At 39.6% G+C, this 22,912-nt stretch overlaps 1 protein-coding gene and 1 long non-coding RNA gene across 2 annotated transcripts in view; one reads left to right on the forward strand and one right to left on the reverse strand.

Annotated features, from left to right (window-relative positions):
• Nucleotides 1–1,918, forward strand: part of LOC130369160 (uncharacterized) — a 135,701-nt gene extending 133,783 nt beyond the window's left edge. Inside the window, exon 4 of the long non-coding RNA XR_008892684.1 lies at nt 1,784–1,918. This is a non-coding gene — a long non-coding RNA (uncharacterized LOC130369160). The remainder of the gene's footprint in view (nt 1–1,783) is intronic.
• SLC38A1 (solute carrier family 38 member 1) overlaps nt 1,329–22,912 on the reverse strand; it is a 90,760-nt gene continuing 69,176 nt past the window's right edge. The window contains exons 8-16 of the mRNA XM_056573987.1: nt 15,805–15,887; nt 15,363–15,421; nt 15,136–15,258; nt 12,801–12,880; nt 8,785–8,885; nt 7,446–7,564; nt 6,452–6,593; nt 4,898–4,995; nt 1,329–2,124 (exon numbers count right to left, since the gene is read on the reverse strand). Of these exons, the coding sequence (XP_056429962.1) occupies nt 2,035–2,124; nt 4,898–4,995; nt 6,452–6,593; nt 7,446–7,564; nt 8,785–8,885; nt 12,801–12,880; nt 15,136–15,258; nt 15,363–15,421; nt 15,805–15,887 (895 nt within the window). The 3' untranslated portion in view covers nt 1,329–2,034. The remainder of the gene's footprint in view (nt 2,125–4,897; nt 4,996–6,451; nt 6,594–7,445; nt 7,565–8,784; nt 8,886–12,800; nt 12,881–15,135; nt 15,259–15,362; nt 15,422–15,804; nt 15,888–22,912) is intronic.

Consider the following 22,912-nt stretch of genomic DNA (forward strand, 5'->3'; position numbering starts at 1 on the left):
AATCTATTTGGCTATATATTTACTGTGTGTGAGGAGCAACTGAGCATGCCTGACCAAAGAGGGGCAACATATTGGCAGGACCACCTTTTAAAAACTATTGGTTTCCGATAATAACTTGTATTTGTAAATATGTGTAATTTTACATAATTTATCAGTTTAGATCAATTTATCTCAATGGTAAAACATCTTTAACTTTATTTAGTCAGTATAATTACAACAATATCAAATTGATATAGTTTTCTTATGGTTTCCTACTTAAAAAATAACACTGACCTCTGAAACCTTTTTGTTTTTTGCATCTACGGCATTTTTTCTTTTGTTTGTTTTTTGTGCGAGAGCTAAAGTTTCTATTGGTACAGTTTGGAGTAATGATTTTTTGATTGTTTTTTTAATCCATTTTTTTAAGGGGAGATGACCAAAAAACAGAAGTTCTTACAGCGTTTACCCTGCAGCAGTTATTATACTGTATTTTAATAGTATGAACTTTGGAAGAAGGGTTTGAAATATATATTTTTTGGTTGATCACATTTTTTCAAGCCCACATTAGGTATTAGAAAGTGCCAAAGAAAATAAGGTTTGTTTTTTTCCACAAATGAGACATAACACATTGTTCCTGAGAACAATAAATAAACTTATAGCTTTCTGAATCACTATTACTACATGATACATTAATAGTCATGGTTTCTTTAGCTTATTAATTGCTTTCATTCCCTAAAGTTTATGTTCCTGTTCACAACCAAATTTTTTCCCATTGTGCATTAAATAAAGCAGCTCGGCAAATGTACTCGATTAAACATTGCCAAAAAAAATTGTGACTGCATGTAAGCTATTTGTCTCCATGGTTGCAGTCATGTAGGCTGATCTAACAGTTACACACCTTGACATCTGTCCCATAAAATACATTTATTAGGTTAATGAAGTATAGGTAGAAGTGAGGCAAAGTTTGAAGTACTATTGGATTTTTTTTGCTTATATAATAATACTATAAACAAAAGACAGAGGGATTTTATGCAAAACTATTTTACTTTAACTCTTCTCTGGAGCACACAGAGCAAAAAGCATGTGCACCAGCCAAAAGTTGCATAGTAAATGTGACGTGCTCACATTAGCCAGTCTAAATAGCCAATGTTCGCAAGTTTACAGGCCTTGATAAATGTCCCCCCCCCCACAAAATTATCCATAGTGAAAGTGACTTAAAGAGTGTTTTTTTTCCCCATCCTTCTAGATTGAATAGTAAGAAATAAAAATAAAGGTTAAATGTCCAGTCTTTGTCAACATCTTATAAGATGACCCCAAGTAATCAATATTATAAATGTAACATATTCTTCTTTTTACTGTGACATTTTTTTATGTTACATTATTAGATTATGACATTACAGGACCTGTAGCACATTACTCTTTCTTTTTTTTCTTTTTTACTATGAATTTTTTTTATGTTACATTATTAGATTATGACATTACAGAACCTGTAGCACATTACTCAATAACAGCAAAAGTAAGGTTGAACCAAACTGCTTTACATAATGACCATTTACATGCTAATTTCTATAAGAAAAATAAATCCAGGCGAATTTACACTATAGGTTTCTATAAACAGTGTCAATCCAATAACCCTGGAGCTAGTCCCAAAGTTGATGCGAGTTATCAATAAATTTGCTGTAGGCAGTACAACTGAACAATATCAACAGTATGTGTTTGATATAGCAATGTTTGTTTTTTCATGTACATTACATTTTTTAACAATACATTTTGAAAACAATGAAAATTTAATTTTCTGAAACAGAAACCTGATCAGTGAAGTGATAGCTGGAAAAAAAACCTACAGGATAAGCTAGAAAGGAAAATTGCTATCTTACAAAGTATAATATTTCACTGAGTAACATCATTGCGATACTGTAAGACATGGAGTAGAGAAATCCAATGAGGTATAGTAAGATTTGTCCTCCAAACTATTGCCTATTTGTGCCCTTAAAACAATGTGGTGGTGGAGGTGGTGGTAAGAGGACACCTTGTAGACAAAATTCGGCTTTCATCTTATGGATTTCCTGAATGCACCCAGTCATATATCACAAGAGGAATGCTCACCATAGAGAATAACAACCCAAGTAGAAAGAAAGCAGATGCCTGCAAGAAAAAAAATATTAAAAGAAAGCTGGTAAATCATGACTGTCACATTTACTGAAAAACATTGGTTATGTGTAAAGTGGCAATAATTAATAGGCATTTTACACACACACACACACACACACACACATATATATATACACACACACACACATATATATATATATATATATATATATTTGGCATTCACAACAGGCAGAAAACATGTGTTGTAGCATGCCTGGTTACAGTATACAAATGGACAGGTGTAGGACAACACCGTAATATTAGATATAAGTAAAAGAAAGTCCAGTGAAGAGACGTGCAGGTAAAAGCTTTAATAATTTATTCTATACAGCAATGGTGGGCACAACACATTGGAGATAAAGTGACGCTTTTAAGTGCATGCAGCACCTTAGTTATACTAAAAACATATAGTAAATAGGTTTATATAGGGGCCACGTGTGTGGCTGATTAATTCCTCCTTGTAAGCGGCACTGAAGAAGTGGATCCGCTGAACCTGTGTGGATGATGGCGTGGGCCGTACCAGGGAGCGGAGTCTAAGGTGCCACTGGTATTCACCAGAGTCCGCCACAAAGCCGGATGGACTTGCTGCGGCAAGCGGCACCCAGGTCGCTAAGCCTGGCACGACTTGTCCACACATGCTGCCGAGGTGCCACATGGCACTGGAAGAATGAAGCAAACTCGTAGTCAGGAAATGCCGAAGGTCAGGGCAGGCGGCACAGGAGCGTAGTCAGGAATGAAGCAAGGAGGTCAGAATACAACAAGGCAATACAAAACAGGAACGCTTTCTCTTGGTTAATGAGCACAAAGATTCAGCAAGGGGAAATAGGAAATGCTGACACTTATAGTGTCAGCGAGCAGCAAAAACCAATTAAGGGCGTACTGGCCCTTTAAATTGCAAAGAGCCGGCGCGTGTACGCCCAAGAGGGTGGGTACACACTCGCCGGCAACCTGGGACAGCAGAGGAAGCAGGAAGTGAGTAACGGCCCGGGGTTTGCATGTGGGTGCATCCCCAGAGGAGGATGGGGAAGGAGAGCAGTCACGGTCAGCGTGACATGCCGGAGCGCAAGTTGTAACACTCCTCCAGACACATTAACCACTTTCATGTCACATGTCTAAATATTTTTTTATGATTACACATGCTTTATTCCATTTAAATATTTAGAACAATTTATTACATATGCCATAGTGTGTTACTCTTATATTGCATAGAATTTAATAGTATTATGTCAAGATTTGTTGTATGATCTGTATGTAAGTTGATATTTATGACATGTAAGGGGTTAATGTGTCTGGAGGTTACACACATTTAGTATGACTAATATTGCTACATGCACTTGAAATCTCCAACCTGTAGTGTCCAGCTTTGTCGTATGGAATAAACTATTGATGCTTTTACCTGCATGTATCTGCTCTGGACTTTTGCTTACTTATCACTTATGCATTTTTGCACGCAGCTTATTGTAGTAAATCTTATTAGGCACCTGCCAGTCCAGACATTACACTAATCTTGCACGTAAAAAAATATCTTAATTCCTGGAATATAAATCCATATGCACAAAAGTGTTCTGGCACTGTACGGTGCAATACTGGGCCTATGGATTCATTCTCCTGGAACCTCAAAATGTTATATACTGGTTTATATTTCAAGCAAAATAGACAGTACGTGTTTGATACATTGCAACTTACACATCTTTACTTTGCTTACTAACTTAGGGGATTTAATGATTTTTGGAAATTCTAAGCATACTTGATAACCAGAACTGTACAGCACTTAGTTGACCTCTATAGTTGTTTCATCAAAGTAATGCATTCAGCTTTCGCTGGGCGTGGTGCACGGCCAAACCTCTCTATAGAGCATTTACATGCCACATAGCTGGCACTAGTCATAATCTTTTATTTAAGCAGATAAAATCAATACAAGTGTGAGAAATCACATAACTCCATGGCACACTGGTAGATTGTTGACACGATTTAAATCAGCTAATTCTTTATCATAACCTGATGGCAAGGAATCGGCTGATCCGAAACGTGTGAACCAACTTGCATTTCTACCATGTGCCCTGGTTTCCATTTGTACGTTTTACCAGCTTGCAATAAAGAAAAAAGATTTTTCAAAAGTAACATCTTGCTAATTCAATAAAGAAGAGGTGATCCAGGCCAGTAAAAAGATGGCCTATCCCTAGGATCCCTAGTTCATTGTTAGAATTGGTGGGTGTCTGACTCTCGGCAACCCCGCAACTTAGCTGTTTGAAGTGGCCCTGGCTCTCCAGTGAGCAATTTTGCTATTGCAGCTATGTCACGTTTAAATAAATAGGTCACAGTAAGACTGAGTTCCCATATATCAGGCATCTGGCATAGTTTTCTTCCAGTATGCATCAGAGGGAAACTGATGCTAGAACTGATCCTATTTATTTGAATCAGGCAGTTCACAATCATCCAGCATCTCAATTTTTTCACCGGATGGTCAGACACACTGGAGGGCTCCGGACAGGGGAACACAGCTTGCTGGATTCCCCTGTTCAACGTTCATACAACTGATGACAACTTATCAGTTGTGGCATCAGTTGCGTCGAGTTCACCTATGCCGGATGCCACCTTACACCCAGCCTTACACCTAGCACAGCTGATATAAGAAATGTTAGTGCAAACACAGTAAAACTCCATGGAAACAATGAGAAGGCTTGAGCTTGCAGTAGGACTGTGGCATCTTCAAACTAATTCTGAAAACATTTCAAAGTTCTAACAGTAAACAGACAAGACAGCTTACCCAAAATCTTTCCTTTGACAAAGCATCATTACCGCTAGTAATTTTCAAGTATAATATTGAGGGAAGAATAAATATCAGCATATTAGCAGATGTTGCACCTGTAAAATAAAATTACTTAAAATATTACTGTCATCTATATCATCAGATAGTTGCACATCAACAGAAAAAGTTAGTGGGAATATGATTTATATTTTTTATGTATTAATTTCTTGAAGGGTATCTATGTCTTAAAAAAAACTTCTGACATGTCATAGTGATTTTAATCTGTGGGGGGTCTGGATGCTGAGACCGCCTCTGATCCCTAATAGAAACATGCAGCAGTGTTTAGTTGCTGTGCTTGTTTGTTTCTAATTGTCAACGCTCGGCTCTGGTTGGTGAGACTTTCTATGGGCTATCAGTCCGTACACCGTTCGCAGTGCTAACAGAGCAGAGCCAAGTAGTGACGATTAGAAACAAACAGGCCCAGCACTCAGCTTAATGCTGCTGCCCATTCCTATACGGCATCATGGGGGGGGGGGGGGGGGGGACATGTTGCTATGAAATTAAGTTTTAACATATAGGTATAATTTAAAAGGGGGTTCTTCCATCTCATAATGTTACAACAAATAGCTAGATCAGAAAAGGTATGACCTCTGGGACCCCTGCTGACTCACAGAGTGAAAGGACCAAAGTCTCTTCTGCTTTTAATTTGCACAGCATAGCAAAGCAACACAGCTATATTCAGTGCTCAAAAAAAATCATCAAAAATCTATATACTGCATAGTGCAGGGCCTGAAGTAGTGCAGAATGACTTCCCTTTTGTGTTCTTTGCATCCCTAAATAATACATAGCCACCTTAAGACCTGTACTGAAAGTTTTGTCTGCATTATTCCTTTAAAGGGGTTGTCCAGTGAAAATTATATTTTCCCTATTCATAGGAGTGAATGGAGTGCATGCCATCTAAAGAATGCTCTCTTTCCACAGATACCTATGCCATATCCTGTGGATAGAGTATATTAAGATATTTATATAATAAGATATTTTTCACCAAACAACTTCTTTCACTTTTGATATGGCAGCACAGTGGCTCAGTGGTTATCCCTGTGTTTTTGCACTAAGGGCAACAAGGAGTTTATATTTTCTCACTATGTTTGTGAGAGTTTCCCCTGGGTACCAATGCAGATTTTAGCGATGGGAAACCCTGTGCAGCACTGCAAACTATATTGATGCCACATAAATAAAAGAATTATAAAGGAATCTTCCCATGCTGCCGGTTTTAAACCAAAAAACCTCTTGCCGCTCCCCCTATGCCTCTGGTGCTAAGTGCATTGGTGTCCAACCTCGGCCAGTGATAGGCTAAGCAACAGTGTGATGTACTAAACCCGGACACCAGGAAGAAGACTGGGGCTCAATACTTCACACTGCCACTCAGCCTATCCATGGCTGAGACGGGACATCACTATGCTGGCAGCCTAGGCAGGTTTTTCTTTCTTTCTTAAAGTCTAACACTGGAGTACCCCTTTAATTCTAATGATTGGTGGACCCAAGGAAGTAATATACAAGGCAATACTTTACCTATGGCTCCAAAAATGTCTTTCATTGTTGGTATGAAGATAACCAGCATGTCAATTACAATTAGAAGGATTACTGTCACTAGTAAATGCTCCCAGAATTTATATTTTGTCTTCCGAGCCAGTTCAAACAATGAGGATCGAACCTTTGAACAATAAAATAATAATAAGTTAAAAATCCTCTCAGGCATGTTCTGCAGAAAATCTAAAATCTCTTTTATACCCATCTACAAATCTTCTACATTATTCAGCTATGCTTACCTACCTTATCCATCTATGGAAAAGATCTATTCTTTCAATTGTCTGGCTATTACTTAATGGGTTGTTCCATCTCATTGAGTTTTCCAACCAGTTCCTGCCTGTCTGTGGCCACAAGAGATGGTGACAACCCAAAACCTAGGACACCCTATATTGCCATACATGATTTTTCCAGACAATTAGGCACCTTCAATTAGGGATGACTCTGTGTAGATTGAATCTGACAGCTGATTTTAGCTAATTGGACCCAAAACACAAATATTTACATTCACTTATCTGTAATAAAAAGATATGCCATATATGTCTGATAGATATGGGTTCCATCTTTTGAACCTGCACATACCTCTTAATCTATGGTCCCCATCTACCTTTTGGCCTGGATGTGGCTGCAAGAGGGATAAGGAAGACTGAAACAGCTGAGTGTGCTGTTTTATGTAGTTTACATAACTCCCAAAGAGGTTAATAGTAGTTCCTTAAACAGTGTTGCATGCTGTCACCAATTCAGGAGCCATACTGTTTTGATTTTGAGATGTGGTTCATAAAGGTAGGACTAGCATATACTAGAGTGTATAGCATATTGTGAATATGCCAATATTGCCCCAGACATGAATACCCCCTTAACAAAAGAAAGACAAGGGGGGAGATTTAAGCCATTTTTTTTTAAACCTAATTTACATTTTTCACAAATATTGACACAATAATGTTTTGTGATTACTGCTAATATGGTAAAATGTACTTACAGTAAAAAATAGCACTGGAACAGTAAGTATAACTGCAATTATAACAGCCAGACGTACAGTCAATAGGAGAATGCTCTTTTTATTACTGTATGTCCCGAGAAGTTCGGATTCCACTTTATCTGGAGAAATCAAATGTTTAGAGATATAGATGCAGTTAGATAAAATAATTGTCAAATATATCAATAAGGATGAAAATAAAAATAACTGACAATTTTATACAATATCAAAACAGCAACACCAAAGTATCTGTTGAATTTATCTCAGAATGTAAATACAAAGTTAATAAAAGGTGGCCAACAGCTTTAACGGTATTGCTTGCTAAATGTATATCTTTTTTTTATTTTTTTATATAATTTTACCAGGCTCGAGGGGACCTATTCAGAACATGTTCCCACACAGTCAATTTAGTCACATTTCTAGCCTATAAGTAAAGCATTCAGCTCTGTTTGCTTCTAAGAGCTGCATACACCAATGGATAGTTTTCAGGGTATAAAACTGTACTGTTCCTGGAGTCGATGGTGGATGCCAAATCTAAAAAATATGCTTTATTATTTCTCAGCCAGGTGTCAAGAAAGCCGGCAGAGTTGTTCAAGTGTTGTAGTCTAGCAAGCCTTGACGTCTGCCCTCACCTTCCAGCCCCTTCTTCACTGAAGTACAGGGCTCTGTACATCTATCAGTATATAAAGCAAAGAAGGGCCGTTTTTTATTTTTTTAATGCCAGTATTGCTATGTGTTTTGTATGTTTCTTCTTGAAATGATCTGCTTGTTAAACAATATTTGGCTCTACTGTAAGTCCTGGGGTTACCTGAGTACTGGGAGAAAATGTTAGGACCATGGAAAGGCAACTGCTATAGGTTGAGATCAGTTACGTTATCTTGTGACCATCTGGTATTGTTACAAATGGGCTGTGCATAGTATGGGCATCAAACTAAATATAACAGTAGTTAGCAGCAGCTGCACAATGAATTTTTAATAGCATGATGTACCACCACCAACATGATTTTAGGTATCTTCTAGAATACACATCATGACACCTAAGTTTTTACATGATCTCGGTTTTGTTATTTAGTTGTCCTTTACTCTCGTGTAAATAACCAATTCTTTTTGACATGCTGATATATTTTTGTTATTCTATATACAGATTTAATTCCTCATGAGAAAGATCAGCTTATTATTGTAAAAACACAGAAAACAATATTGGCGGATGGTGCCCACAAAATTTTTTCTCTAACTTCGAGCATTTGACTTTAAAGTGGTACTCTGCCCCTAGACATCTTATCTCTAGGGGCAGAGTACCTCTTTAACTTTATTAATTAAAATGATTAAAACTACAACTCACCATAAAAAGTCAGATAACCAAATATGGCAGTAAGAAAATACATAAGAAACATAGAGAAGAATGAAATATGTGATACCAGCTGCATTTTCTTCTGTGTGCGGCTAGAAAAAAAAGATAATATATCATTTACCATGCATCATTTGCAACATTTAAAGTAAACTGGGGATTTAAAGATTAATTGGGGATGTTTTTTTTGTACAATAGAGCTGGCTATTAACATGAGATAACTTTTAGCTTTTCTATACATATTGTTTATGTAATGCAATGTAGAAGAGAAGAGAGGGAGCACTCACGGTTAGGAAGTAATTTCAAGTGGTGTCTTTATTCTTTAGAAGTCGGTGCGGGTGCGGTGCAGACACTCCATAAAGCGGGATGCCAGGAGTCCGCGAACAGACCAGACGTGGTCTGTCCGCGGACTCCTGGCATCCCGCTTTATGGAGTGTCTGCACCGCACCCGCACCGACTTCTAAAGAATAAAGACACCACTTGAAATTGCTTCCTAACCGTTAATGCTCCCTCTGTTCTCTTCTACATTGCATGGCATGAACTGTTCTTTCTAAGGGGTTGAGCACGGGAAGTTTTGTAATAGTGGTCCCGCTCCTGAGTTCTGCTGCAGTTGCTAAAGTGCGCACTGGAGAAGTTATATTGCCTTTTATGGTAGTGCCGGCCTCTGTTTCTTCCATCACAATATTGTTTATGTAAGTTGACATTTAAATTAGAATAGTGGAGATAGCCTATGCTAGACCAAAATACCAGTGGGTTATGTCCTGGAGGACTAAAGAAGTGGCACGTTAAGACATGCCTGATTATTCTTTGCATTGAACAGCCCCATACACACTATACAACAGAGCTCAACACATTGCTATGCAGAAGGGACTGTACGTGTCTTTGTTAAAGGGGTACTCCGGCGAAAACTATATATTTTTTTAATCATCTGGTGCCAGAAAGTTAAACAGATTTGGAAATTACTTCTATTAAAATATCTTAATCCTTCCGGTACTTTTCAGCTGCTGTATACTAGGAAATTGAGTTGTTCTTTTGTGTCTGACCACAGTACTCTCTGCTGACACCTCTATGCTGCTTCGGACACTTCATGACATAGACAGAGGTGTCAGCAGAGAGCACTGTGGTCAGACTGAAAAGAAGTACTCAACTTCCTCTGAAGCATACACCAGCTGATAAGTACTGGAAGGATAAAAATGTTTTAATAGAAGTCATTTACAAATCTGTTTAAGTTTCCACCGTACCCCTTTAAGGCCCTTTTACATGGATTAACAGCTGCACAACAACGACTACCGATCAAAAAGATCGGTGCTTGTTTAATAAGCCTTCACCAGGCTCAATTATCCACAGGTCAGGCCACCTGAACAATTCTTTGAACGTTCACAAGGAGTTTTAATTTCATAAATGGTGGCCACACATCGCCTGTTTACACAGGATGACGTGCGGCTGATAATGATCTCTGCATAAAATATCTGTTTAACTGACTAACGAGTGTTTTACTATTCATTGGTTGATTGCCGGCCCCTATACAAGTCAATTATGGGTGCGAGCCCTTCTACAAATACCTATTTGGCTAATAATTTGCCTGTGTACATTTTGTACATTTGCCCACTGACAAAGAACTGATGTGTCTATAATTTTAATGCTAGGTTTATTCGAACAGTGAGTGACAGAATAACAACAAGAACAAAAATCCTAAAAAATGCATTTCAAATAAGTTATAACTTGATTTGCATTTTACTAAATAATTATCAAATAACTATTTGATTCCAAATCAATCAGCAAGATTTCTGGCTCCCATGTGTCTTATATATAGGTAATGGGAAAGAAAAGGAGCGAGGCTTCCGAATGAAGCCAAACCCTTCTTCTCTAGGCCGAAAGGCACCTGCACCTGAAGCTACTAAGTTCTGCTGGTGTACAACTAGGGACAAGATTGTAGACCCACACAAGGCTGAAATGGGTCATTGCCAAGAAACTTGGTAAGAAATTCCTGATTTTAGTCCTTCATGCCATAGTGTACTACTATGGTAATTGTTTTCTTGGTGACTATAGTCCCAGCAACCTGGGTTTTGTCATTGACAATATTCTTCCATGTAGTTCTGGGCTGATTTCTCACTATTCTCATGAACATTAAAACTCTGCATGGTGAGATCTTGCATGAAGCCCCTGAATGAGGGAGATTGACAGTTATTTTGTGTTCCTTCCATTTGGGGATGGTCTGGTAGCCCATTCCAGCCTTTTGTAACTCTACAATCTTGTAGTAGCCCATTCCAGCCTTTTGTAGCTCTACAATCTTGCCCTTGACATCCTTGGACAGCTCTTTGGTCTTGGTAATGGTGGAGAGATTGGAATGTGATGGTTTGATTGCTTCTGTGGACAGGTGTCTTTTATACAGGTAACAAGTTGAGAATAGGAGCACCCCTTTTAAGGGAGAGCTCCCAATGTTAGCTTGTTACCTATATAAAAGACTTATTTCACTGAGTAAAATGTAAATATCTTTTTTTTTGTTATTTTGTCTCTTACTGTTCAAATAAACCTACCAAGAAGGTTTGTCAGTCGACAAACGTACAAAATCCGCAGAGGATCAAATACTTTTCACTTTAAAAGGGCCTTTAGTTAGAGTGGTGATGTAGAAGTCTCCCTCCCGTGGGAGAGTTAAGGGAAACAGATGGAGACTTTTATGTAGCATGTGGAAGAAAGTACTGTAGAAATGAGCAGCCAACTCTACTATATAAAGGGATGTTCCCATCCCAATGGGGTTAGGTCCAGGGCCTGCCAACTATAGTCCCTTCATTCACAGATCAGAACATCAATAAGATCCTTAGAGCCCAGAGGTCAAAGGTAATTCTCTACAGCAAGATACATATTTCTATGAATAGGTTCGATTAGAAAGCAATACAGTCCTGCTATGGAGAAAAAGCATTGGAATACATTCATCTCACTGTGTCCATCTCATTACCCTTTTGAATACAGCTAAAGAGATGATATGAAGATATGGAACATGTTTTATCACAATACATAAAAGCAGCTGTATTCAACACATATGGCAATGGCATCATGAAAGATGTTTTTCAGATGTCTTTTTTGTTTGGACATAAAATGGTATAATGTGAACAAGCCTTGTGGTTTTGTCTGTTAGTAGCTAAGTCTAACAGTGATAACAGCCAAGTGTTCAAATCAGCCATTAGTAAGCTGCCGTATGCTTTAGGTAGCTAGCTGTTAGCTCAGCTAAACTCTGTTCATCCTATTAGACAGAAAAAATCCCCAGACTGGGAGTATGATCAGCTCACACATCAGAAGGGCCTGAAAGTAAGGCCACCGATGCATGGATAGAAACTGCGAAGGTCAGGCAATCTGAACACAAGTAAATCTCCAGTAACCAGTATAGTAAAAAAACATGTCCTTTATTCCTTCACATTAAAAGCATAACACACAACACTTTATTATAAAAAAAAAAAAAAAAACACATTTCAAGTCTATAGGGATTCTAAATCATAGCTTGATATTATTAATAATCCCTGGAGATTCAAGATGGGTTATAAAAGGCGTTTGGGTCTTTTTATAATAAATTGTTGTGCCCCATGCTTTTAATATAAAGGACTAATCTTTTTAATGTAGCATTTGCTAGAGATTTACTTGTGTTCCTGATTGTTCCTCCCAACTTCCCAAAAACATTCACACTTAGTTCAGCCAAGGGTTCATGTTTTTCCAATAGTAAGAGGGAAAAAAACACAACCAGACACTTCTAGCAGTAGCTTATCTCATGCAGAACAAGACATGTTAAAAATCCAGCATTCTTAATCTTTCTTTCCCTGACATCTGAGTTGAGAGATCCACACGTGCAATAGTTTTTTGCCCAATCCTGCCAAAATTGGTGAATTTGGCCAACTTTCAGCTTAAATATGGACTGCTTTAATGTTACTGTAAAAAATGACAAAATTTGTAATGGTAAAGCATCTGCATTATTTTCAGCCTGGCAGTTGTGTTAACACATATACATTTTTTTTTCTTACTCTCTGAGCTCGCTGTATATAGGTAGGACTGACGGATGACACACGAATGCAAATGCAAGTGTTGGCAGTGCATAAGCGGTCTGTAGATGAAAAGAAGAGACACAAATAGTTAGGTCACATTAAATCTGCTAAAAGCCTCTGTGCAGTAAGTCATTGCAAATGTCATATACATTTGCAATAAAGACAATAAGAAAAACAAATGAATGCGAAAGTCCCTGGGGAAAAAGCATGGTGTAATACTTCTATTACAGCCATAGGTAAAAGAGGTGGCTGCACATGTGCACGGCTCTCCACTGAAGTCTATGGAAGTTATGATGGTAGCCAAGCCAATGGCTCAATAATGCAGGGATCACACACAATGTTTAGATGTTAGGGTGGGAGGTGGTAAGGGTCCCAGATATGAAAAGTGTACATACTAGCATATTCCAAATAGCTGTCAGCCAAACAAACTCCTGTACTCCCCTTACATATGAACACCTGGCTTTTCACTAGAAAAGGAAAGGATGGGGGTAAGTTGCTGCCAGACTTCTCTGGTGGTGGCTTATCTCTTTTGGAACACAAAAGATTTGTTAGGCTAGGTTCACGCTACAAAATTTTTGACTGCAATGGAAATGGGATTCTGCTACACAGTGCACACTACAGAATTTCAGTGGTTAGCGTTTCACCGCTGTAATTCTGCCGCCAAATAATCAAGTCAGCGCTGGCCGTACTCTAAAGCTCTAGACAGAATTTTTCTTAGCCTTAGGGATGAATTATATGGCTCCTGTACACATTAGACAGTCAAATGTCACATGTTTATAACAAAATAAGTCTACATTCACGATCTTTTGCTTTTTGGTGTTTTTTTTGTTTGTTGTCTTTTAGGAAGTCAGTGTTTTTTAATAGAGCATGCATTAGGTATGGCTTTTTTCTGGTATTTTCTTCTCATAGACTTAAAGGGGTACTCCGGCGCTTAGACATCTTATCCCCTATCCAAAGATGCCTGATCGCGGGGGTCCCACCACTGGGGACCCCCATGATCTTGCATGCCGCAACCTGTTAAAATCAGTCCCCAGTGCATGTTAGCTCTGGGTCTGATTACTGTCGATCACGGGCTAACATCCTCCGGGGACTGATTTTAACAGGGTTCGGTGTGCAAGATCACAGGGGTCCCTAGCGGCAGGACCCCCGCGATCAGGCATCTTACCCCCATCCTCTGGATAGGGGATAAGATGTCTAAGCGCCGGAGTACCCCTTTAAAGATAGGGCTTCAAAACACCAGAAAAAGCGCATTTGAAAAATGTAACTAAGTAAAAAAAATGGCACAAGCGTTTTAAGATGCTTAAAAAAGGGTGTGTTCAGACACATTAAATGAATACTAATTTTATTGGATCAGCACAATATCTAATGTGCATAGGGGTGGTTCAGACTATTAACATACTTGATAATTTGCTTCCATGGTAGACAAAACACCACCAGAGGTGTCGCTGCAGCTTATTCCCCTCTAACTTTTGGAAACACATGCATGCTGGGCAAGTATGAGAGTGCATGTGGGTATGGATAAAAGGATGTTGGGTAAACAATCAAAAGTCATCTAAGGTGTATGACTATCTTAAGATTTTATTATAGTATTACTTTTATGCATTTCTATATCTGACTTCTTAAAGGGGTACTCCGGTGGAAAACAAATTATTTTAAATAAACTGATGCCAGAAAGTTAAACAGATTTGTAAATGACGTCTATTAAAAAGATCTTAACCCTTCCAGTACTTATCAGCTGCTGTTTACTACAGGGAAAGTTCTTTTCTCTCTGCTGACACCTCTGTCCATGTCAGGAACTGTCCAGAGCAGGAGAGTTTTGCTATGGGGATTTGCTCCTGCTCAGGACAGTTCCTGACATGGACAGAGGTGTCAACAGAGAGCACTGTAGACAGACAGAAAAGAAATTCAAAAAGAAGAGAACTTTCTCTGTAGTATACAGCAGCTGATAAGTACTGGAAGTATTAAGATTTTTTAATTGAAGTCATTTACAAATCTGTATAACTTTCTGGCACCAGTTGATTTAAAATAATTTGTTTTCCACTGGAGTACCCCTTTAATGTAAGTTTATATTTTTTGCTTTGTCAAAATGAAGTACTGGATTACTATGAGCGAGCTGCAATATATCTAGGAAACATCAAATTTTATAATAGGTTCCAGATAATCCAATATTATCAATTATCATATGTTCAAAGAAAAATATGTCATATTCATTTGTAAGAACAGAGAGGAATAAAGCTAAACATAAAATATTAATGTACAATCTATTAATTTTACTTTTTTATATTAAAGACATTTTAAAATATAAAAGTATTACCTTAGAATTAAATGTGAAATACTTTGGTGTACACTGTTCTTCTACTGTTGCATTAGGAGGACTGTGTAAGGTTTCGTTGGCACTTAAATAGGGACATGGAATTATAAATTTGTTGTAGACAACCTGAAATAAAATAAAACAAATAAGAAAATAAATATAAAGAGCATTAATAAAATACCATCTTGTATTGTAAATTTAAAGCAATAGAAAGAAACTTGTGAACTTACCACCACAAGGAAAAAAAACATACAGGTCAAGGAGAACCCACTAGTGTAGCCAAGGTAGCCTGTATGGATTAAAAACAATGTTTAGGTTGCCCTGAAACTGTTATAGTTGATATGTGATGAATGATTTGCTTTATATAATTCTACTCCTCATTAGCATGAACATTACCTTATCAGTAAACAGCAGTACTACTCTCCAACAGCAGGTGGCAGTGAGAGTAACTTTTAATTAATTTAAATTTACCGTCCGTTGTTGTATCTTATATATAACCAGTATTTATCAAAACATTTTTCAAAACGACACAAGCAAAATCTTCACTTTCTTTTTACTATTCCTCACCTATACCTTCATAAATATGTTTATGGAAATTCAGAAATTTGAAAACGAAAATGTTTCTAACTTTGGTCGGTTGATCCAGTCTGTGATCAGCGGTTTATATCTTACCTAAATTTTTGAGAAGACACAGAGGAAGTATAATTCCAACAGTTACAACACCTAGAAGAAACCGTCCATCAAGATACCAAGGCCTGTGATGGAAAGTAGAAAAAAATAGTGACTGTTTATGAACTAAAAAAAAATTAAAAAGTTGGTTATTGTTATAATTATTTTCTGTAATACACCTGAACTATTTCTAGTGTTGACCACTGCAGTCATACTCTATACTGCAGAAGGGTCACTGGATCACCAACATTTCTGGGTCTACATGCAATTTCCCAGTTCTGCATTTAGAATTATCGGGACTATTATGAAACCTCTGCACCACTTTTTCCAGTACATGAACGTGTTAGAAAAAGTTGGCAAGGCTTTATTGTTACACAGACTATGGCTATTTTTAAATTTATTTTTTTTAAACTTTTTTTTTTTAAAGTCCTTTTGAATACCCTTCTGACTTTGGCTCAAAAAGTACAGTGACAGTTTTCCATAAAAGGCAGAAAAAAACCTGTGTGGAAACCTAGCCTTAAAGCATAGCTGTCAGATCCCAGTACCTAATCCTGACCATGTACGTATAATTTTTATGCCTCTATCACCTTTATTTATTATAAAAATACCTTTTCATTATCTCACAGTGTTAGAAATCCTCTCAGGGGAAGGGAGCGTGTCCCTCCTTGCAGCCTTGTCATTGATTCATCTCTTGTCTATGACTCATGGACAAGCCTGATGCTGCTGCTGGACTGGTTAATGTCCCAGTAGGTATGGGGACCCTTGTGGTAGAATTTTCAGGAGCCCTTCTCTTTATTAAATATTCAAACATTTTAAGCAACCATATTACAATAGGTCTTTAATTTTCATCAGTAACAAAATGCTTGGTGGTTTTTGGGATCTGGCAGGTCCCATTTAAAGGTTTTAGTCTATGTCATATGCGTATATGTAATGTGTCCCATTGAATTAATCTGATGCAGGCTGCTGGGGGAGAAATACTAGTATGCCACTTGCCTTGTACACCAGAATAAAAGATCCCCCAATAGTTTTCTATTGTGCTTTATATATATTTCATATCAGTACATTATAATGTATATGATATGAAACTTTTTTTAATATATCCTATTACAGAATTTTTTTCATTTTGCCAGTTAGCAGATGAGTGGAGAAAAAGGTGTTTTTCTGTTATAAGATATGTTAAGCTGGGTTCACACTGTGATTTTGTCTCCATTTCACTGGTTGTGTACAGTAAACTACGCTATTGTGTACGTCAAAAAAGTATACATTGTAGTCCATTTTTTTAAAGTAATGTAAGTCCATGAGAAATAGATTCTGTTGTATGGCATACAGCAGCATCTGTTTTTGGCATCCATTAATGTAGATATTTTTTAAATTTTTCAAGTGTATAAACATAACGTAAAAAGGGTTATCCTGTGAAAATGTTTTATTCTTCCATTATGTCTTGGCTGCTACAATTCATATAATAAACTTTGAAATACCTCCTGCTGCTGTTCCACTGCTGGAATCGCTCTCCTGTCCTCCGATGCAGTCTTCTTCCTGCTTTTGGTGCCCACCACATTCTGTTACCACTCTTCTAATCACAATCCGCAACGATGACCCGCCTCTGCTGGTGATAGGCTGAGCGACAGTGTAATGTATTGATCCTGGGCCTGGCCTTCTTCTTGTAGGAGACCACACCGGAGGATGGGAGAGTGAAGGAGCATTCAATTATTTTGCCTGAGCTGCTTATTTACAGCAGCCCGGGTATAATGGAAGAATAACATTTTTTGCCAAATAACGCCTTTAAAAGGAAACAAAAACACAGTGTGAACTCATCCTTACAAAGTTTCTTACTATTGATTTATGGAAATTTGGGAATAATTGAAGGTAAACTTCAAAGGGAATCTGTCAGATGGTTTCACATAGTGTAACTAATCACAGTGCCAGTTAGGGGTTAATAGCTCCTTTACAGGTATACTTCTAGATTTGTGAACATTTGTTTGTAAGTGTCCACATGATGGTGGGGCGACTGCCCAAGTGTCCAGAATTTTCATCTCCTACAGAACAGAGGTTGTCATTGAAATGCAGAAGGATAAAGCAGGTAGCGATAGGGGATGGAGATGCTGGGCACCTGAGGTGATAGGCCCCACCCATTGGGCACTGAAAATTCATTTAAATATCTGTAAAAAGCAAGCAGAAGGTATTCCTATAATGGTGCTTTTAGCCTCTGCAAGGTTGTTGTGATTTGTTTAACTATGTACAATCATCTGACAGATTCCTTTTTAAGATATTTTGAATTTTCTCGTATAATTGTAACAAACTGAATATATTTCCATTTCTTTGACATTTGCAAGTCTAATAGGCTACTGAAAAATTCTTGAGTGAGAAAACAAGCTATGGAAAGCTGCCAGTTAAAACTGCTTTTCTCAGACTTCTGCCATTATCATTCTTGTTTTGCTCAGCTGAACTTGCATATGAATGACAAAAAGGGTTGGGAGGCACTGACACTTTCAGTGCAATGTATCTTGAGCTTAGAACAATAGATATGGGCAGGAAGGAGACAAACTGTGATGCTGGAACATATGTGTGTGGGTGTTTGACAGCCACAAAGACTATACACAATTGGCTTACAGTTATTAGGCCAAACTAGGTGGGACCAGTTATCCATCTAATTCGTATGGAAGGCTCTCTGTTCTCCCTCTATAACACATGTTGGAGGAAAAAGGTTTAGGATCAGGTAGTTGAATTAAGACATCAGTCTCTTTTTTTGCTAGGACATAAGCTATTATTACAGGGTAAGGGAAGTCTGGCATCACCTTCCTCCCTTTTCTATTCAAAACATATAAAGTCTTGGCCAGGAGTCATAGTATGTTTATGGGTGTCAGGATCCGGATACTGTGAGGATACTGGTGGTGGATCCTCTGTGTCAGTGGGGTGATGACGTGGGCCGTACCAGGGGAACGGAGTCTAAGGGGTTACTGGTTTTCACCAGAGCCCGCCGCAAAGCGGGATGGACTTGCAGCGGCAGGTAACCCCCAGGTCGTTCCACCCGATAGCGACTCAACCCCAACTGACGGCTGAGACAGGCGCGGTACAAGGGATTAGGCAAGAGCAAGGTCAGACATAGCAGAAGGTCAGGGCAGGCAGCAAGGATCGTAGTCAGGGGCAATGGCAGAGGGTCTGGAACACTGGCTTGGGACATACAAGGGAACGCTTTCAATGGCACAAGGCAACAAGATCCGGCAATGCTGGGAAGGGGAAGTGAGGTTATATAGAGAGGGCACAGGTGTGAGCACTAATTGGGCCAGGCACCAATCAGTGGCGCACTGGCCCTTTAAATCGCAGAGAGCCGGCGCGCACGCCCTAGGGAGCGGGGCCGCGCGCGCCAGGACTGAGCCGTCGGGGAACAGGACGGGTGAGGAGACCGGGATGCGAGCCGCGAGCGGGCGCGTCCCGCTACGTGGGTCGCATCCCCGCCGGTAACATTAATGCAGCGCTCCCGGTCAGCGGATCTGACCGGGGCGCTGCAAGAAGGTGAACGCCGAGAGCGCACCGGGGAGGAGCAGGGACCCGGAGCACTCAGCGTAACAATGGGGAATTGCAATTTGTGTAAGATCTGTTGCTGTTTATCTTAATCTTAATCTTCAATCTAGGCTATCCTGTAGTTACCTTCCTCATAAGGAATCATTGTAAACTCTTTATAGATAACTAGCTAAGTACCCGGCGCTGCCCAGTTTTTCCTACCTAATCCTTGTGGGGGAGGAAAAGCAAATGCTGTCATATGCTGTCCTCAAATCCTGACCCCATATCCCCTCCTTATATCCCGACCCCAAATCCCCTCCTCTTATTCCGACCTCATATCCTGTCCTCATATCCCGTCCTCATATTTTGTCCTCATATTCCATTCTCATATCCCGTCCTCATATCCCAACCTCATATCCCGACCCCATATCCTGTCTCCATATCCCATCCCCATATCCCAACCTCATATCCCATCTTAATATCCTGTCCTCATATCCTGTCCCCATATCCAGACCTCATATTCCGACCTCATATTCTGTCCTCATATCCTATCCTCATATCCCAACCTCATATCTTGTCCTCATATCGCGTCCCCATATCCGACCTTATAACCCGACCTCATATCCAGTCCCCATATCCCACCTCATATCCCGTCTTAATATCCTGTTCTCATATCTAATTCTGGTTTCTAATCCTCATATCCTGTCCTCAGGTGGGGCTGAGTTGTGATGAAGATATTGTAAACTGAAAATAAAAAGGGGTAAGGCTTAAAGGGTGGGCATGTCTTTTCAAGATGGGGCATGGAATGCGGGGAGGGTGTGGCTTGCCAGCCGGAGTGACGCATTCATCAGGAGATGCAGAGTTTGTGGAGTAAGGTACAAGATGTCAAGGAACCGACTTGGGGACAGGGAGAGTGAGCCCTAAACTGACCCTAAAACCGCTCTCCCTGCCTACTTGCCCATCCACCCTAATCGGTGGATCGACAACAGGGGTTCGGTCCCTCCCTGAACTAAAGTGCAGGGGCCTAAGAAAAAACACATACTAATAAATAGTTGGTCACAAACCAGAAACATAACAGGAACATAGAACTCTATAGTATAAAGTTCAGAGGACACAGATCAGAGAGTAGTACAGAGGACACAGATCAGAGAGTAGTACAGAGGACACTATATCAGCGGACATGAACAGCGGACTCAGTGGTCGTGAACAGAGGACACTATAGATAAGCGGTCATGAACAGAACTCCAAAGATCTGAATAAAGAACTAATAAACATATAGAGTTCAAAACACCAGACAGGAAAATGGATGAGTCTGAACATACTCCAGAAACAAAACAGGAATAAGCTTAATCACCTAAAAAAAACTCTGATAGACACAGGAATAACAATACCCTCTGAGTCCTCACGAACAGGTAAACGGGATCTATCACGAAACAGGAATTATCACAATAGCTCCGAACACCTCCAGTAGAAACAGGTAACAGGGATACCAAGTTACAACTCAGAAAAATGGATGCAACAGGATATAATTATAGAACACTGTTCACACTTAACACAAGACAGGAATAGCAATCCCTCCGAACACCTCCAGTAGACAAGGAGTCCCCATGGAGCGGTAACAGGGATCTAACAAAGGACACTGTTCACACTGGACACACAAACTGGACACTCCGCTCGACTAATGAAGTAGCCATTAATAATAAATCCAAATGGATTACTGGCCAGCGGCAAACTCCACAGTGTGGTCAGATGCTGACCCAGTAGGAAAACAGAAATATAAAACACAGAACTTCATATAAACAGATACACGAGAAAACACAGTGTGAACAGACACATAGCAAAAAGAACATACAAATACTAAAACCGACTAAACAAACACAGCTTAAAATCTATTAACAGCATGCCACATAACATAGGCTAAAACCAGAAAATACAAAGTGCATGCCAAAACAGAGATAGTAGATTGAAAGCTCAAACAAAGAGTGTTTCATCAAGAGCTCCGTGCAGCATGTCCAGCATGTTAGCAAGTCAGGATGTAATGAAGTCATCACCAGCCCGGAGGCTAGACTGGGCTGACTTTATATAGACACACCCTAGGAGCTATTGGCTAGCAACCAAAGACGTTAACTATTCTCTGGCCAGGGAACACAAAACTGTTCACACGCAAGCAAATCCAATAGCTGTGTGTGAACACAGGCCAATACAGACATGACACTAGAAGTCCCATATTCTTGTATGGAACTTGAAACAAAACCCAATCCTTCACAGAAGGGGGTAGGTTAGGGTTAATTTAACTTTTATATATTTTTATTTGACATATAAGTAACATGTGACCAAGTATTAGCTAAATATGTCCAGCCATACGGGAGTTATGCTGGAACATACATTTCCCATAGAATTGCATTGGACTTTAAACAAAAGCCCCAACCCTCACAAATGGGGGGGGGGGGGGGTAGATTAGGGTTAAATTAACTATCCTATATTTTTAGTGGACATATAAGTAACATGTAACCGAGTATTATCTCCAGGTGTATGGAAGTTACGCAGTAACATATATTTCCCATAGACTTTAAACAAAAACTCTGACCTTTGCAAATTGGGGCAGGTAAAGGTAAATTACCTATCCTATGTTTGTTGGTGAACTGTGTCCGAGAAAAATCGCATGCCGATGTGAAAAAGTTTGCGCCAGAAAAGTGTACGGGACTGTTCTAATTGTAATGTGTTTTACTAAAGGCGCTGGTAAAATAGTGGGGGAGATGAAAAGGAGTCCATTATTCGTTGTTGGAAATAACTTTGAAGTCATGAACATTATGTGCAAGAGCCGTAAGGAAGCAATGTTACGTGCCAAAATGTCTGCCATTGTACCTGAAAGGGTTAATCTGTTGGTAGAGAAGCATGCAAAAGGTCCCCGCCAAAGCCAGCGTCCTGCCGCTGGGCATGGAAGTCATGTCGCTGTGTCCATGCCGAAGTGCAACTATGATGATCTGCCTCCTATTGCCAGGGGACCGGAAGTCAGCGCTGCACTGATGACATGTTTCCGGCCGGCAGCCATCTTACTGGAGCCCATTGCAGAAGGGACAAGAACAGGAAGTCCCAGGTGCGCAGCCTGGTTAGAAATCCCGGTGGCTGTGTCCAGCTCCGAAAATTCTAAGCGGGGGCCCGCTGTAGCGCAGACTCTGCAGACACCATTGATCGTAAGTAAGCCGCAGACACCAACAATCGCAAGTAAGTCTCCGGTACCGGAGGCAAGTGACATTAACCCCTTAGTGCCCTGCAGTGTTCCCGGGTACTTGCCTTCATGAGGGGGGAGCGCCACCCAAGGTATATAAGTCAGGACAGACTAAGTCGCAGCACCTCCTCAAGCATCTTAAAGGGCCAGTACTCCCCAGGTTGCAGGGCGGCTCAGAAGAAGCGCAACAATCAAATTAGAAAGACATCATATGCCCAGCATCAACAAGTCCATCAGATTTGCAAAAAGATGATGGAAATCATGACCCACTCGTGCTGCCACAGACATTTGGCTGAGTCTGCAGTCTTCTACAGATGTGCCCAGGCCTACTCCTGCTGTTGAGGAGGTTTGGCCTTACCATTGGGCATGAACGGGAGTGCC

This window comes from Hyla sarda, chromosome 4, assembly GCF_029499605.1.
Source record: "Hyla sarda isolate aHylSar1 chromosome 4, aHylSar1.hap1, whole genome shotgun sequence".
Classification (NCBI taxonomy): domain Eukaryota; kingdom Metazoa; phylum Chordata; class Amphibia; order Anura; family Hylidae; genus Hyla; species Hyla sarda.